Source organism: Eublepharis macularius, chromosome 4 (assembly GCF_028583425.1).
Source record: "Eublepharis macularius isolate TG4126 chromosome 4, MPM_Emac_v1.0, whole genome shotgun sequence".
Classification (NCBI taxonomy): domain Eukaryota; kingdom Metazoa; phylum Chordata; class Lepidosauria; order Squamata; family Eublepharidae; genus Eublepharis; species Eublepharis macularius.
In genome coordinates this window covers 12,209,463-12,226,093 of record NC_072793.1, presented here as the reverse complement: position 1 = coordinate 12,226,093, position 16,631 = coordinate 12,209,463, and the positions used below count along the sequence as shown (strand labels likewise).

The 16,631-nt window shown below is 48.7% G+C and overlaps 1 protein-coding gene across 3 annotated transcripts in view; it reads right to left on the bottom strand.

The window, feature by feature from the left end:
* Positions 1–10,304, bottom strand: part of KANSL2 (KAT8 regulatory NSL complex subunit 2) — a 28,512-nt gene extending 18,208 nt beyond the window's left edge. Inside the window, exons 1-3 of one of the 3 annotated variants that reach the window (XM_054977451.1) lie at positions 10,174–10,304; positions 9,051–9,309; positions 6,419–6,597 (exon numbers count right to left, since the gene is read on the bottom strand). In XM_054977451.1, the coding sequence (XP_054833426.1) occupies positions 6,419–6,597; positions 9,051–9,301 (430 nt within the window). In that variant the 5' untranslated portion in view covers positions 9,302–9,309; positions 10,174–10,304. Of the gene's footprint in view, positions 1–6,418; positions 6,598–9,050; positions 9,310–10,150 lie in introns of all 3 variants that reach the window. The other 2 variants (XM_054977453.1, XM_054977452.1) reach the window with 2 other exon arrangements.
* Between the last annotated feature and the right edge of the window lie 6,327 nt (positions 10,305–16,631).

The window sequence follows — 16,631 nt, the reverse complement described above, 5'->3', positions numbered from 1 at the left end:
TGGAGCACCTTTTCTATAAGGCCGAGGAGTCTGGGACTTTCCAGTTTAGAAAAGAGAGGACTAAGGAAAGGCACGTCAGAGAGATTTATAGGGTAGGGACAGAGGACAGACAACTTTTTCTCCCTCTCCCAAAATTCAGATGCATCTAATGAAGTTGACAGGCGATAGATTCAGGACAGACATAAGGAAATATTCCTTCAAAGGCTGTGAACCAGAAGACAACACCACGGGAAGACCTTGGTCTCTATGCTCTACTGTTGTGTATAACAAGTTGCTGGACTAGATGGAACATTCCCCAAGGCTCTTATCATGCAGATGGCTAATGCTAACACACAAATCAGAAACCTCGCAGCTTTGGGGTTGGATCCTACCATCTATAGGGGAAAACACTGGTGACCTTCCCGCATTCTCCACTCTTCCAGCAGTCCTTTCCTTAGATTTGGAAGGAATCTTATTGCCTCCCTAAAGGCCGATCCGTTTGTTTCTAAGTGGTCCAAATTAATATCAGAAAAAATTAATACTTTGGGCATTGACCTGGATTCTCTGGCTAACTCAAGTGAAAATTATATATTTAGAACAATCCGGAGGAGAATTTGGGGTACTGACTTGCAGACAATAAACGCCGGTGCAGTGGGGACTTGCTCCCCTCGGGCTTTAGGCCTTTTCCCCCCACAAAATGCTATGGCCCAGTATTTTACAACTCTGGTTATCCCCTCTCATCATAGAGCTTTTACGCTGGCTAGATTTAACATATTCCCCCTCAGTCATGGTTTCCGGCAGATACAAGGGCATTCCCTACGAGGCAAGACTGTGCAGGCGCTACTGCCAGGAACCTGACTCTACCCAGCATATTCTTCTACACTGCCCGCTGTTTACTCAACTGCGCTCACGATTGATCAGTCCCCTTCTCCAAACCTTTGAGACAGCAACTACCAGTGGTGCAGAATTTCTATTAGTGGACAGACTTCCTGAAATTACTGAGCAGGTGGCAGAGTTTTTGGCAATCGTTTTGAGGACGAAAGAAAGAAAAAAACTGGAAAAGAAAAAAGGAAGAGAAGGGAAGGGAAGGGGAGAAACTGAAGGGAGAAGGCTAATTGTGTCATCTGAGGTTTTTAAAAAAAAATATTATTGTTGTTGTTGTTGGGTTCCAGGGGTGGGGAGATTGCTTCTGATTATTAGCTGTCTGAGTCACAATTACCTGAAATTACCTGAGTCACAATTACCTGAAATTCACTCTGCTCTCAGGCTGACAAACTGGCAAATTGCGCTGCACTGCCATTTTCTTTTCTTTTCAATGGGTATACTATGCCAATAAAGGTTTTTGGAATTGGATTTGGGAGGAATGCGCCGAAGGAGGAGATGAAATCATCCCCTTCCTTCTGTTCCTGCAAGTGCCAACTCTCCTGATGAAGAGTTATAAGGGCAGATTCACCTGCTCCCCATTCGTCAATGTAACCCCCCCCCCAGGGCACGGGGAATCAGATTTCTTGTGGCTGAAAAAGCTGGTCAGGAGGAGAAGGCAAGAAGGACCTGCAATTGTCAGTGGGGGTGGGGGGTGCACTAAAAAACAAAAGCAGTTTTTGGATTTGGGTTTCGGGAAGGCTATCAATATTGGTATTCCTGATATTTGGGTCCTTCAATACCTGTAGTGTATTTGTATCTGGGTTTTTTTGGACGGGGGCTCTTCCAATGTTAACCTGGTCCATTATTCCCTATGAGGGGAATGGAGGGGATGTTTTGGGAGAAAATAGCACCAAAATTGCAGCACAGTGAGGGCCGCCTGTCCTCTAAAGACGCTCCAATTCTACAGACCCGTGAACAAAATGCCCCCAGCTACTCTCCATTGTTTTCGGGGGGGGGGGACTCCTCCAGGGCACAAAACCCTTAGCCAAACACACAAAAGCAACCACTGACCAATACAAAAAGAACCAAGCCCAACAGAACCAATGCCAAATCAGAGAACCTCAGCAAAAGCAACATGGCACCAGAAGGCACACACTAGAGGTGAGCATCTAGAAAGTTTCTGTTACGGTTTCGGAGCAATCTCATTTCACTACTAGTTTGCTCCAGCGGGGCTGGTCCCGGCTTGGAACTGATCTGTTTCAGTTCATGTGCACTTTGGCTGCACACGCACAAACGCACAACGTTCTTTTCAGGGATGAGTAGATAAAAGAGGCTCTGGGACAGCTATTTTCACACTTAACCCAAAACAGCATCAATCATTAGTCCCCCTCCTTGTCTAAACAACTGATCACTGAGTTTTTTCCTCAAGCACAACGTCCACGGAAACGCTAGAGAACAAGCGCCAGTGAGCAGAGGAGCAGCACAGCAGCACCCCCAGGTAGGAGAGCCCTGCAACAGGTGCAAAAAACGACTCTGCTTCATGTCCACTTTTTCCTTTTTCCATAGTCCCAGTAACTTATTATCTTTGCATTCTGCTGTTGCAGAATCCACCCCTCCCCCAATAAGTTTTCCTTTTGCTGTGGGGGGCAGGCAGGATTGTTTTTGAAAGGGCAGAGTAGTTGAATGGCTCATATGATGGGGGGCGGGGAACCAATCCTAAACAGATCTACTCAGGTGTAAGTCCCATGTTATTCCACAGTGCTTACCCCCAGGGAAGTGTCTTTCAAATTGCAGCCTATGACTGAAGTCTCTCTTCCAAATGTTTTCAAAGCTGATAGGCAGGGAAGGGAGGGGGGGGGGGGTCACCCCTGGTGAGGACCTGATTGGCAGGGGGGAGATGCACTCAAATAATAACAACTGTGCTTATATACTGCTCTTCTAGACAGATTAGCACCCCACCCAGAGCGGTCAACAAGTTAGTGTTATTATTATCCCCACAATACAGCTGGGGCTGAGAGGATTGGCTGGCCCAAGGCTACCTACTGACCTCATGGCACTGGTCTCATTCCCTCTTCCTGCCAACAGCATCCTACTATATAAAAGGCTAAGCATATTCAAGACAACTCACTTCCTACCCTGGTGCGCCTCCAAAAGGCGCTGCTGTGCAGGGAAGCCCACATGAGGTAGCCAGACCTCCAGAGAGCAAGAAGCCCAGGCTGAAACCAGGGGCAGAGAAGGTGGCAATGACTGCCCCCCCTGCCATCACCCAACTGGGACCCAGAGTGGAGCAGGTAACAATGCCCGACCCCACCTTCACCCAGCTGACATCAAGTTTGAAGCGTGTGGCAATGCCCATCTCTCGCCTTCACGCAGCTGGCATCAGGAGCAGAGCAGGTGGCAATGGCCATCCCCCACCTTCACGCAGCTGGGATCATGACTGGAACAGGTGGCAATGCCCATCTCCTGCCTTCAGAGCAGGTGGCAATGCCCATCCCTCGCCTTCACTCAGCTGGCATCAGGAGCAGAGCGGGTGGCAATGGCCATCCCCCACCTTCACGCAGCTGGGATCATGAGTGGAGCAGATGGCAATGCCCATCTCCTGCCTTCACCCAGTTGGGATCCGGAGAGGAACAGGTGGCAATGGCCACCCCCTGCCTTCGCACAGCTGGGATCAGGAGTGGAGCAGGCAGAAATGCCTGTCCCCTCTTCACCCAACTCGGATCAGGAGTAAAACAGGTGGCAATGCCTGCTGCTCCCCCTTCACCCAGCCAAGATCAGGAGCAGAGCAGGTGGCAAAGCCCACCCTCGCCTTCACTCAGCTGGGATCAGGAGTGAATCAGGTGGCAATGCCTGCCCTCTGCCTTCACCCAGCTGGGATCAGGAGCAGAGCCGGTGGAAATGACCATCCCCTCTTCACCCAGCTCGGATCAGGTGCAAAACAGGTGGCAAAGCCCGCCCTCGCCTTCACCCAGGTGGGATGAGGTGCTAGCAATGCCTGCCTACCCTTTACCCAGCTGGGATCAGGTGTGGAGCAGGGGGCAACGCCTGCCCTCCGCCTTCACCCAGGTGGGATCAGGAGTGGAGTAGGTGGCAATGCCTGCCTACCCTTTACCCAGCTGGGATCAAACGTGGAGCAGGGGGCAACACTCGCCCTCTGCCTTCACCCAGCTTGGATCAGGAGCAAAGCAGGTGGCAATGCCCTCTCCCCCCCTTCACCTGGCCGAAATCAGGAGCAGAGCAGGTGGCAATGCCTGCATCCCACTGTCACCCAGGTGGTATCAGGAGCGTAGTAATTGGCAATGCCCACCCCTGCCTTCACCTAGCTGGGATCAGGTCAGAGCAGGTGGCAATACTCGCCTCACCTTTACCCAGCTGGTATTAGGAGCTGAGTAGGTGGCAAAGCCCGCCCCCCCTTCACCCAGCCAAGAGTAGGAGCAGAGCATGAGGCAATGCCTGTCCCCCTTCACCTGGCCTGGATCAGGCACAGAGCTCGAGGTAATGCCTGCCTCCAACTTCACCCAGCAGGGATCAGGCATGGAGCAGGTGTCAATGCTCGCCTCCCCTGCCTGGCTGGGATCAGGCGAGGAGAAGGTGACAATGCCCGCCCCTTTCACCTGGCCGGGTTCAAGCACAGAGCAGGAGGCAATGTCCGCTCCCCATTCAACCTGCTGGAATCTGGCACAGAGCAGGCGGCAATGCCCCTCCCCACTTCATCCAGCTGGAATCAGGCGCAGAGTAGGAGGCAATGCCTGTCCCTTTTTCACCCAGCCGGAATCAGGCAGAGATTAGGAGACAATGCCTGTCCTGTCTCCACCCAGCCGGAACCAGGAGCGGAGCAGGAGGCAATGCCCACTCCCTCCTTCACTCGGCTGGGATCAGGTGCAGAGGAGGTGGCCATGCCCGCCCCCTCCTGCCTTCATCCTGCTGGGATCAGTGACGGAGGAGGGAATGCCTGCCTGCCTACCCTCCCCTTTCTAGAGCCTGTTGTATGTTTTCCTACAACAGACTTTGTTGCTAGTTAATTAATAACATAAGGTCTCTCTCCCCTTGGGATGTGATCGGCACTGTTCAGGATAATAAGCTGTTGGTCAGCCCTGCAAGGCGAACCTGCCCAGTGTCAAAGATACGAAATGAAACGAAACACACAGCTTCTTAGTGGGAGGGACTCATTTCAATTTAGTTTCCTGGTTTTGTTTCAGCATTCTGGAAGCTGCTTTAATGAACAAAATCAATGAGTTCTGTGTTTAATTTTGTCTTGTTTTTTCCATTATGCATATCCCTAGCACACACTCCAAAAGAGTCTCTGATTTGGCAGCTGATCTCAACAGCTTGTTTTTCTTTGCAGCTTTCTGGAGCTAAAAAGGAAAGGGGGAGGGAGGCGACTCTCAGAGGTGAGTGGAATCAAATGTTAGGGAGATCTCAACCATCTGTCTAACCCGAGCTATTTGTCATGCATGGCTAGGGGATTCTCTCAGACTCTCCACTTCATCAAACATGGTTGTATGAGTTAAATGTCTTTATTAGATAATGCTCCCTAGTAGTGCATGAGTACAGAGTAATTGCCTGGAATGCCAATGCCAAGTCTTCCCCGAGAGGTCGTATCTCCAGTCCCCTCCCCCCAGTCCAAACAAGAGTCAGTTGATGTTGGCGCAAAAGTCCTGAAAGAGATGCAGGTCTGTTCCCACGCCACTCCAGCTGCACTGATAACACCACTCAGCCCAAGTAAAGCAAGATACAGTGAAGGAGGAAAGCTACCCTACTACCCACGCATCCCCAGTAAAAATACATTTACAGGTATGGCAGGCAGGCTGGCTTGCCTGCCTGACACTATTCTCTCATAGGCCAGATGAGAGAATGGTTGGGATTGGACATACAGTTGAGCGCTCCTTAACATCCAATTCCATTTGGTTCTGAGAGTCACCTCTCTTCCCCCTCCCTTTTTTTTGCCCAGGAAAAGTTGCAAAGCAACGGGGAAAAAAACACTTCAATCTTTTAAATGCCAGTTCCTGTTATTTCCTAATATTTTCAGGATTAATCAAGACTAGAAATACTGGTATATCCAAGCATCCCTTTATCAATCGGGATTCCCGAATATATCTTCCAAATACCAAAAAGAAATTTAAATACCAATAAGGAATTTATTTTTGGACTGGCTATACTAAAGCACACGTCCCTAATTGTCAATGCCTTTGGCTGACAGACTGTGGGATCCAACCCGTGAAATTTCAAAACAGCCCATTCTGACACTTTTTTCTGCACAGAAGCAGGAGACAAATATTTTACATAAATAAAGTAAAGCAGCAATGGGAAACAAGTGCTCCAAAAAGATCTTGGGAAATATCAATTTTGAACATAAAATAAATTTAGCCAACAGCAAAACATGTTGTGGCTATGAGAGAGCATCCAACTAAGTTTTGTTTGTTTTATGATGTTTTTATGCCCTGACTTGTTTTGTTCTACTGTTTTAATTGTAAGCTACATCAACCATGTGTAAATTTTCTAAATAAATAAATCCTGTTTTAACAACAGGAACTGGAAATTTGCCAAATCTGCCATTATCACCTATTCAGCTTACCCAGTATCCTGCTGGCTTCACTGCGGCTGCTCTCTGCAGTCTGGGAACCCAGCTCTGTCTTGACGTAGGAGCTAAGTTGACAGAGGAGAGACTCTCGGACAGGGCTAGGATTGGACTTCTTCATCTGAGCCTGCAGTGCCAGAGCATTTCTCCGAGCATGCTCAGAACAGAATGACACACTATATGGAGAGGCAAAATAGAGACTTCAGTATTTAATTACCTTACTGCCTATTTTCAAGTTAACCAGCAAGTACTGAGTTTTTATTTTATTTAAGAGAAGACAAAGTTTATCAATGGCAGTCTAATTTTGGGTGGGCAAATCAATTAAATTTCACCACCAAATACAGAACACTGTACCCAGTTCTAGCCAATGACAGAGTTTTAACACTTCATAACAACCTATAATGTGAAGGCAACATGGCTTTGTTTTAACAAAAAGACAAAAGAGGACTTGAGACTCACACAAGGTCACATTTTTTTTAAAAAAAGGTAGGGCAGCTAACAGAGGAACAGCACAGAGGAAAGCAAGGCAACAAGGAAGAGATGATCTGCACACCAACAGATCCTCATCAAGTTATTGATGATGCTCAAGCTATTCTGAAGTTATTGATGCAGCGTATCAATGGAATATCTGGTAACATCGTATCTTAAATTGTGTGCTATTTGCTACAAAGAAATGTTATACGTTCTGTGCATAAGAGACTTATGAAACACAGCTAGCTACATCTTGGTTTATTAAATACTCACATTTTAAATATTTTACATACATGGTTATTAGCTCAAATTCTATGATGCTATTGCATACTTGTTCACCAATGTAATTATGTGCACCAATGGGACACTAATTGTTACTGTTCTTTGTTTACTGATGAATTGCTGTTCTATGTTTTCCATATATCAAGGTTCTTTTCTTACTCTATTTGTTAACAATTTTGATACATAATATTTTTTAAAAATGTTCCAAGAATGCTGTGCTGAGTAAATGTTTCTCAAGCTTCTGAGAAGCCAATGCATACAGCCAAAAATGTTTACATTTAGAGTAGGGTTGGCCACCTTTTTGGCCCAAAAACAACAACAAAAAGGAACATCTACCTGTGAAGATATTAGTGTGCTAGCAAACCAAATGGGTTGGAGAAGAGGAGACACGGCTTGTCCTTGAGCAGACATAGCGGGAGCTAGCTGGGCCCAGTGGCACTGCTAGCTTCTCAGGGCTTGCCATGGACCTAGCTGGCAGCTGGGTGGTTCTGGTAGGCAATGATGGGAGTAAGCCATGCCTGCCACCTGTTCCTTCGCTGCCCAGCCCAGAGGCTCACATGAGTTGCTTGGTCCTGTGAGCCAAGCAAAATGCCACTCTTTGGAACACATGATGGGGGGGCGGGGTTCTCTATCCATACTTCACATGGAATTTACCCACCCTCCAAGAAGCTCACTCTGTGCTTGAGTACAAGTAAGCATACAAAGAGTTCTGTGCTATGGGATTCTGCTTCTGCTAGAAACGGTCACACCTATTTTCCTTCCCCACTCATCCCACAGATTTATCTGGACATGCATCCAACTGGAAAGAAGAAAACCAGAGCACATAAATTGTACATAAGTGAAACAGACAGCCTCGTCTGTGAGTGGATTCTTTGAACTCACAGGAACCGTGTTTATTTCTTGCAACACAATAAGAATTTTTACTGGACTTAGGTTGGGACTACTGGTGTAGTGGAAAAACATTCTGGATCAATTAACTATTCCATGTTCTGCAAGCAAATACTTTATTCACAATCAAAGCACACGCAAGAATCTGTACCATTGCGCTTTGAAGAAATGTGCCTTTCAAAATTAGCCTGGATCCAAAGCAACTACATAGCGTTTACAGTTTTAGCCACAGAGATGACATTCTCTTTTCAAATTTGATGAATGCAACAGAAACTAGATGTATAAAACTTGTTTTTGTTATGTTCTCAATAGCTGTTTGTTACCAAGATTTTGTAGTTTGCACTCAAGTACCTTCTAGAAACACTAAAGCTTCCTCAGTTGTTTGTGTTATGCTAAACAGTTAAATTTGTACTGAACTGTGGGCTACACTCAAACTGCACTAGGACACTAGGGGATATATTCACACAGAGAAGTACATATATTATTTCACAGACTCAACCTTAACTCTCCCCACGGTCTTTTGCTGGGATGTGTGCTGAGCAAAACTAAAGCATAAGCTGTTACTGGGAAAAAGGGAAGGAAACCCCTTAATGTCAAGGTCTACTACTGCCCCCTGAAGCACTACAACTACTGGTTGTATGACATATACCTTTAAGTAGACCAAAAGAGGTTAAAGTCTAACTAAAAGTAATCATGGAGTAGTTGCCTGTAGCCAGATCAAGAGATGGCAGCACTTTATTAAGCGCCCCCCCCCAATGTGTTCCACCACTGGTAAATACTATTATTCTTCTGTCGGTCTTTAATACGTGGCACAAACTATCTAGTCTTAAGTCTAAAAATGAGAAGGAGGCATGATAAATGTGTGCTGATAGGCTGATCCTTCACTGGGCAGGGGGTTGGACTAGATGGTCTGTACGGCCCCTTCCAACTCTATGATTCTATGATATATTATCAATCATAAGCGAATCTGAACGTATGGAATACATACCCATCCTTCTTCTCAGGCTTGGGAGCCGCATTTGGGCACCGCTTCCCATTCTTAGTAGAAATGTAGCTGCACTGCTTGAAGGGGGCATTCCTGTCTTCAAGAATGTGCTTAATGCAGAATTCGTGGCCCTCCAAACGAGGCTGAGAGCATGGGCGGTGAGCAAAGGCACACAACAAGGCTTCTTGAGGCCTTGGGACTGGGGTGAGTCGACCCCGACTAGAAGGCAAAACGTGGATGCGAATTCTGTTCATGCCAACACCTACAGGGAGAAGTATCTTCAATCAGTTTAGAATATGTATACATCACTTAATGTGAATCGCATCCCCTCGCCAAAGGCCCTTCACTATGCAGCTCTAAGGATCTTAAGTGGCAAATTCTCCATTTTCTTCCTGTGCACAAGATATTTAACTTTTTCCTTTTCACGTCTGAAACAGCTCTTTCAAACAAGCTGAGACTGTCCTGCCAAAAAATACCCCTCTTCCCACATTTCCAACCTACTCCGGGGTCTCACACATTTCTCTGTGTGGGGCATTACAAAACCCCACACAGAGAAAAGATGCAAGGGCCTAAGAAAGGAACGAGAACCTTGCTGGGAAAAGAACCCCTCCCTTTCTGGGCGTTCAACCCTGCGGGGAAGGATTGGCCCCTTTCGCAGCCAACTCCTGCCCGCTTACGAGGCGTGAGGCCAAAAACAGAACCCCACTTTAAGGGCGTCTTCCTTTATGACCTGCTGGCAAATGAATGGCTGAGGCTTGCGTAGGGCAAAGAGCGCGTCGTGTACAAAGGAAGGTTTTAGGGGAAGGGGGGAAAATTTTTGTTTAAACAAAATCTCTCCTGCACTCGCCCTTTAAAGAGAAATACTCTCTGTGGGAGAAACCTGCCTGCAAAACACTCCGCCCCAGGCAGCCCCCTGCTTTTACCCTCCCCCGAGCAGGAAAGCCCCCCACCGCTGGTTCTCTGCCAGCCCCCCAAGCGTCCCCCCCCCCGGCCCTCGTCGGGTCTCCCACTCGCCCCCTCCCACTCTTTCGTCTGCCGCCCCGGCAAGCAAGCGGGGCGACCGGACAGGCGCGCGCGGGAAAGCGGCGCCCCTCCCCCCTCACCTCCGTTGCCGCCGCCATCTTACCTTCCCCTCGCGCCTCAGTTTTTCCACCAGCGCCTCGAGAGCGCCGTCAGGAGACGGAGGAAGCGATTGGCGGTGGGAAACATCACTCCAAGGCGGTAGTCCTATAAAGCGTCTCGTAGGAGGCGGGGAAGGATCTCTGCGACTTGGTTGGCCGCGGCTATTCTGGCTCGGGCTCGCCTCTCCCTCGTCCTGGAGGTTGGCGCTTGAGGCTGGAAGGCGCAGGCGCGGGGTTGGGGGTGCCTTGCGCAACCTTTGGAGCCCGGGGTGGGGTTTTTCCAGCCTATAGGCTGAGCCAAAATTGCCCGCTCGGGTTTGCGGCATTGCTGCCTGTTTGGAAGGGGGTGCCTGGGAAAAGCGGAGTTTGGAGCGTGCTCAGTAAGGAGGTGTTGCAATAGAGGCCGCCCTTACTAGCTGCCTTTCTTCTAGGGGAACTAGTCTCTGTAACCTGGAGATCAGTTGTAGTCAAGAGAAGTCCAGGCCCTGGCTGGAAGATGGCAACCTCAAGCTGGGCACAGAGGACCTTAGCGCGTACCCATGCAAAGAAAGAAAGGAACGAACGGAACGAACGAACGATTGATTCCGGGAAGCTGGACCCTTTAAAAATAAATACCACCGACTGAGGACACCATGTTAGAGGGACAGTGACTTCAAATTCTTGCCTTTACCTAACTTGCATGTTTGCACACAGCCATGAAAGGAAAGCTTAATTAGGTCCGCGATCCATTCCCACTGCAGAGATTTGCGAAATCCTGAACGCGAACACATGTATCTGGTGTGTCGTTCCTTAGGCGCTACGCTAATCAAAGGGTCCAGGAGTAAGGTTCTTCAATACAGATGTAAGCAACTTTAAAACAGTTTCATTCAGAACATGAAGCGTAATGGTAATCTTTTATATTTTTAAGGAACAGCACAATTCTAAGCATGTTTGTTCAGAAATAAATCCTGGTGAGTTCAGTGGGCTTAGTGTCAGGCAAGTGCACATAGCAATGTGGTTTGTCTTTTTTTAAAAGCTGGTATTACTCAGAATGCAATCTACAAACCAAGCGAAGTCCAAAGGGAAGGTCAGTTTTGTTAACCGGAATTGCTATGGAGCTTGCCGTGTTAGTCTGTAGTAGCAAAATCAAAAAGAGTCCAGTAGCACCTTTAAGACTAACCAATTTTATTGTAGCATAAGCTTTCGAGAATCAAGTTCTCTTCGTCAGATGCATGGTACAGAGACTGGTCAAATATAGAAGAGGAGGGGGGAGGAGGGGAGGAGAGAGAAGATGCATGCATCTGACGAAGAGAACTTGATTCTCGAAAGCTTATGCTACAATAAAATTGGTTAGTCTTAAAGGTGCTACTGGACTCTTTGATTTTGCTATGGAGCTTGGAGTTCATATAGTAATTCAAGTTCAAGTTCAAGTTCGCCTTTATTGGCATATGGCAGCATATAGTGATTACATTTCATGTCTTTCATGGAACCATCTTTCAGGATACCTAAATACCTGTGATTTAAACAAAATCGCACATTTTAGATCTATGAAAACAGAGCACAGCCACAAGGACTGAACATATGCTTCAGTTTTATAGGGCAGAGAACAACGCAGCAATGTTTCCTGAAGAGGGGGGCCCCCATCTTGGGGGCCCAGCAAGGTTTGCCTGTTTGTCAATGCCAGGGCTTTTGAGGGGATTTGAATGGCCGGCTGTAAGGAGGATCTGCCCGGTAACTCAAAAAGACTTCACTGCATGAGTTAAAGAACTTTATTGATAAGCTGCCAGTTTCAGGCTTTTACTCAGTTTTTGACAGGAATTATGTTTCTCTACAAGCACAGGACACATACAGATTTCTAGGCACAGGTGAATCCCCAAATCCCCACCCCCTTAAGATAATGGTCTGCTATGTTCAGGAGGAGGCATCTAGGTGGGAAAAAACCAGAGTTGATGTATAAGAAGTCTCAAGGTCGTGAGTTTCCATGCTAGCATCTCTTCCCAAGCTAAGGAGAACATACAGGTAACGGTAGAGACAGCCCCTCCCTTGCGTACTTTCACATCGAAGTCAAGAAGTAGCTTCAGCCTCTAGTTATACCCATAGCATTAGAACATAAACATTGCATCCTCTTTAGAGAAATCTCAGGTGGTGTTAAACCCCACATAAATTTACAGAACAAAGTATTAATTTTAGGAATATATCTACGAGGTATATGAAACGGGATTGCATACATAACATATATAATTCAAGGTAGAATATTCATTTTGAGTGTATTTATCCCTTCTACACAAATCCAAGCATGTATATGAGATCAGTTTGTTAAAATGCAATGAAATCGTGTCCTTAATATTCTTTGGGATCAAAATTCCAAGTAATAGTATCTGAGCACCATAAAAATGCCACTCAGTAATTGCGCTCTGATATATTGCCTCCCAATGGCAAAAATTCTGATTTTGTCCAATTAATTGAATAACCAGACCGATCAAAATTATTAATCAAACTCATTAATTCAGGAATGGAAGACTGAGGTTCTGAAATAAATAATAAAAATCATCTGCATATAAAATAATTTTCTAAATTATTGCATATAAAACCTTGTATATTATTATTTTGTCTAATAGCACAAGCGAGAGGTTCCAAACATAAATCAAAAATGAGAGGAGAAAGAGGACAACCTTGCCTAGTGCCTCTTTCAAGAGGAAATGGTGTGGAAAAAATTCCATTGTTCTATACTGTAGATATAGGGGATGAATACAAAATTTCCATTTCAGAAATTAATGAGGGAAGCCAAATTTACAGTGCAATCTTAGGGGCAGAGGCAAAAGCACCATAGGAGCAAACTAGAAGTTACGCCAGTGCAGGGTTTTTTTTCTGTGAAAAGAGGTGGTGGAAGTCAGTGGCGTAGTACGGGTTGCCAGCACCTGGGGCAACTCCCGGCAGGAGGTGGCACCCCTGGTACTGCACACATGCATGCACTCCTGGGACCATGTAATGACATCACTTCCGGGAAGTGACATCGTGCAGGGTGTGCTCCCCCCAGGAGCACTCCTGCAATATGAGCCCGCTCGCCTCCCCGCCCCTTACCTGGCAGCATGTTTCCTCTAAGTGGTGCAGAGCTGTGAGCCAGAAATCTACTTTTTAACAAGCAACTTGCAAGTTTTGAGCACGTCTTTTCCAAAACCAGAATCCGTTTCATTAAAAGACTTTTGAATTAGATTATCTGAGGCATTGGTATGGGTTCCATCAATACGTTGATGACCCCCACTTATACATGTGGTTCTCAAAAGCTTATGTCTCAATAAAGTTGGTTAGTCTTAAAGGTGCTACTGGACTTTTTACTATTTTGCAACTATAGACTTAACACGACTAACTCCTCTGGATATTAAAGAGTGCATCTGTAACATATAGAATTCACTGCCACGTGATGTGGCAACTGCTAGAGGGTATTAGGTACTCTAAAAATGATTAGAGAAATGTGTGCATGAACGGTTTATTCACAGTTATTTTAGCATAAGAGTTAACTAGATACACCACATATAGGGGCAGTATACCACCTGAGCCCAGACCCGGGCAACCCAGGCTAGCCTGATCTCAGATCTCGGAAGCTAAGTAGGTGATCCCTCCAGGGTTGTTTCGCAGAGGCAGGCAATGGCAAACCACCTCTGCACATCTCTTGCCTTAAAAACCTTGCAGGGTTGCTATTTATTTAGTTTGCACTATTTATAGTTGGCCTTTCTCACTGAGACTCAAGGCACATTTCACAGTGTAAGTCAATACAATCAACAGAATGGGGTATTCAATAAGCAATACAATAGGGAATGGGTTGCAGGAATTTGAACACAACCAGAGGGTGGATACAGTGCTGAAAGTGTTAAGACACAAGAACCGAACTTCCTTAACATTCCCTTCCAGGGTAATAATGTGGGGCCGACTTGATGGGCGGGGAGTGCAGAACACAGCTTGAGTTTCAGGAGCTGGAAGCAGACACCCTCAACCTCCACCCTCTCCAAGTGCCAGCCCCCAAATCTTCAGAATTTCCCTACCTGGAGCTGGCAATCCTAAAGCATGCAAGCCAGCTGAGGCCATCATGTAGTCGACTGCCCGCCTGCACTTGGCCACCTGCCCACTGCTGGTGCCTCCTCCGGCTCCTGTAGCTGCAGCAGAGAGGATGCTTGGCTGCTCGCCCATCAGCGCTGCCTCCTCCAACTCCCGGTGCCGGGCCGGAGAAGCTGCTTGGCGGGCCTGGCAGGGAGGTGGCGCAGCCGCCTGCCCGCAGCCGCCGTCGCCGCCTCCTCCAGCTCCTGTCGCCAGGACAGAAAGGCTGCTCGGCAGGCCCGGTGGGGAGGCTGTGTGTGTGCCCGCCTGCCGCCACTGCCTTCTCCACCTCCTGGTGCTGGGACGGAGAGACTGCTCAGCATGCCCGGCGGGGAGGCTGCATGGGCACCTGCCTGCCGCCACCACCTCTTCCAGCTCCCGGCATTGGGACAGAGGCTGCTCAACGGGCCTGGCGGAGAGGCCTGCCCACCACCGCCACCTCCTGGTGCCAGAACAACATTCCTCCACGTTCTGGCAGAAAAAAAGCCCCGCACCAGCGTAACCTCTCCTATTCTGGCATAGCAGTCTGGTGCAGCCCCGCCCAGGTCCCCTGCCAGCACCCGGCTACAGTGGCCAGGTGCAGGCATAACTGGGGCACATGTCTGTGTTGGTGAGCCTGGGTGGGTGGGCAAGGGGTGGGGTGTGACTTAGTTGGTTCCCTAAGCCATTTTGGGCACAGGAATACCACCAGTAACAACGGAAAGTTACATCATGAAAATCAAAAGCGTAGCCCATACACACCCATTGTATGGGTAAAGTTGATTCCCCCCCCCCATGCTTGGTTCCAACCGAGTGGCTCAGCAGAGGATAGGATGCCAACTATTGCGGGGACCAATCTGCTCATGCCCCTGCGGCAGCCGAGCCCCTCCCTCCACGCTCAATCAGCATCCCAGTCACCCTACATAACCTCCAGCCGGGGCACCCATGACCCCAGGGAAGTGGGGAGGCAGCTGGAGGCTCTGCCCAAGAGCCCTCTGCCATGGGAACTTAGAGCACAACGTGGGGGAGGGTGCTTGCAGTGGCGGGGCAAGAGTGCGCAGGGGGAACGTAGTGAAATTTGGGGCATGCCTTCCATTCACATGGGAGAAGAGCCACGTTTAGAATGTTTATCAATTACCACTCAAGTTTCCTTGCAGGTTGCCTTTCTCCTAAGTCCTGGCTTGGGGAGGGGTGAGAGCACACCGACAGGCAAGAGGGAACTGGGGAGATGGCTGCCCCAGCTTGCTCACTCACATCAGCCTCCCGTCTCCCCTTACTTGCGCTCCCCTCAAACACTGGTCTCTGCGGGTGAGGCTTGCTGGGACAGTGTGGCCGGTGCCTGCCAAAGAGGCGTTTGCCCAGGGAGGTTTGCCTAATGCAGGTGTTTGGGGGGAGGGCTCCAAGCACCCATGCCAGGGTTCTGCTCAGACCTCTTGGCTTGATCCCCCCCCCCCCAGCAGAGGAGAGGGCGCAGCTTTGGGCTGGGGTGACTGGGTGCTCACTCTGGCAATTCCCCTGTGATGGCGGGTGCACGACCCCTCGACTGATTCTGTTTCACAGAATCAGAGCTCCGAGCAGCCATGAGAGTGAAACAGTCAGATGCAATGAGCACCTTCCAGCTGGAGGAGCATCCATTACCTTCTTCCTGGCAACACCTGTGATGGAGCTGCTGCTGCTGCCGCCCCGCCCATGGACACCCTTCTAGGATATGGCAGACTTGGCCATGGCTTGCATGAGGCCTGGCCCCTCGCCGCACACGTGTTTCCCTTTCAGACAGCTTGCAACCCATCAGAGAAGCCACAGAGGATGACTGTTCCGGCCCCCTGTGATCCTCCCTGGATGCCACCCAAGCCCAGCCCACAGAGCCTTTCCCTGGGCAGCCCATGACTCCACCTCACTCCTGAGAAGACAACATGAGGAATGGCTTTCATGGCTCCAACCACAATGCAAACAGGTGCTGCTCCTGTCCTGGGAGTTGGCAACATACATCCTCTTCACTCTTAGTAGTTCAATAAAGTCTGGGTTGAACAACTACTTCCTCCCCGCCTATTTGTTCACCTATGGCTGACAGAAGCTCTCTCCACCACTTCCTCCCGGGGAAGCCCCATATTACGTCCCTGGGGATAGTACCAGGTTTGGAGTCACCAGGGAAGCGGTGGCCCTGAGGATCCACCAGGCGCCTCTGCCCCATGGGGTGGTTCGGCCCCTAAATGGAGCAGGGATCCGTTGATCCTGTGGGACGTGAAGTCTTGCCAGTGTGCAAGGGAGGGCTGTCAACCCCTCTCCGTGCCATTGGGGTCTGAAGCACCAGACAGATGGCCATGGCAGCCTGGGGGACGAGGATGATCTGTGGGAGGGTGAGCGGGCCAGCCCATGCACCGCAAGTACATGCCCAAAGAGGGGAGCTCCCCAT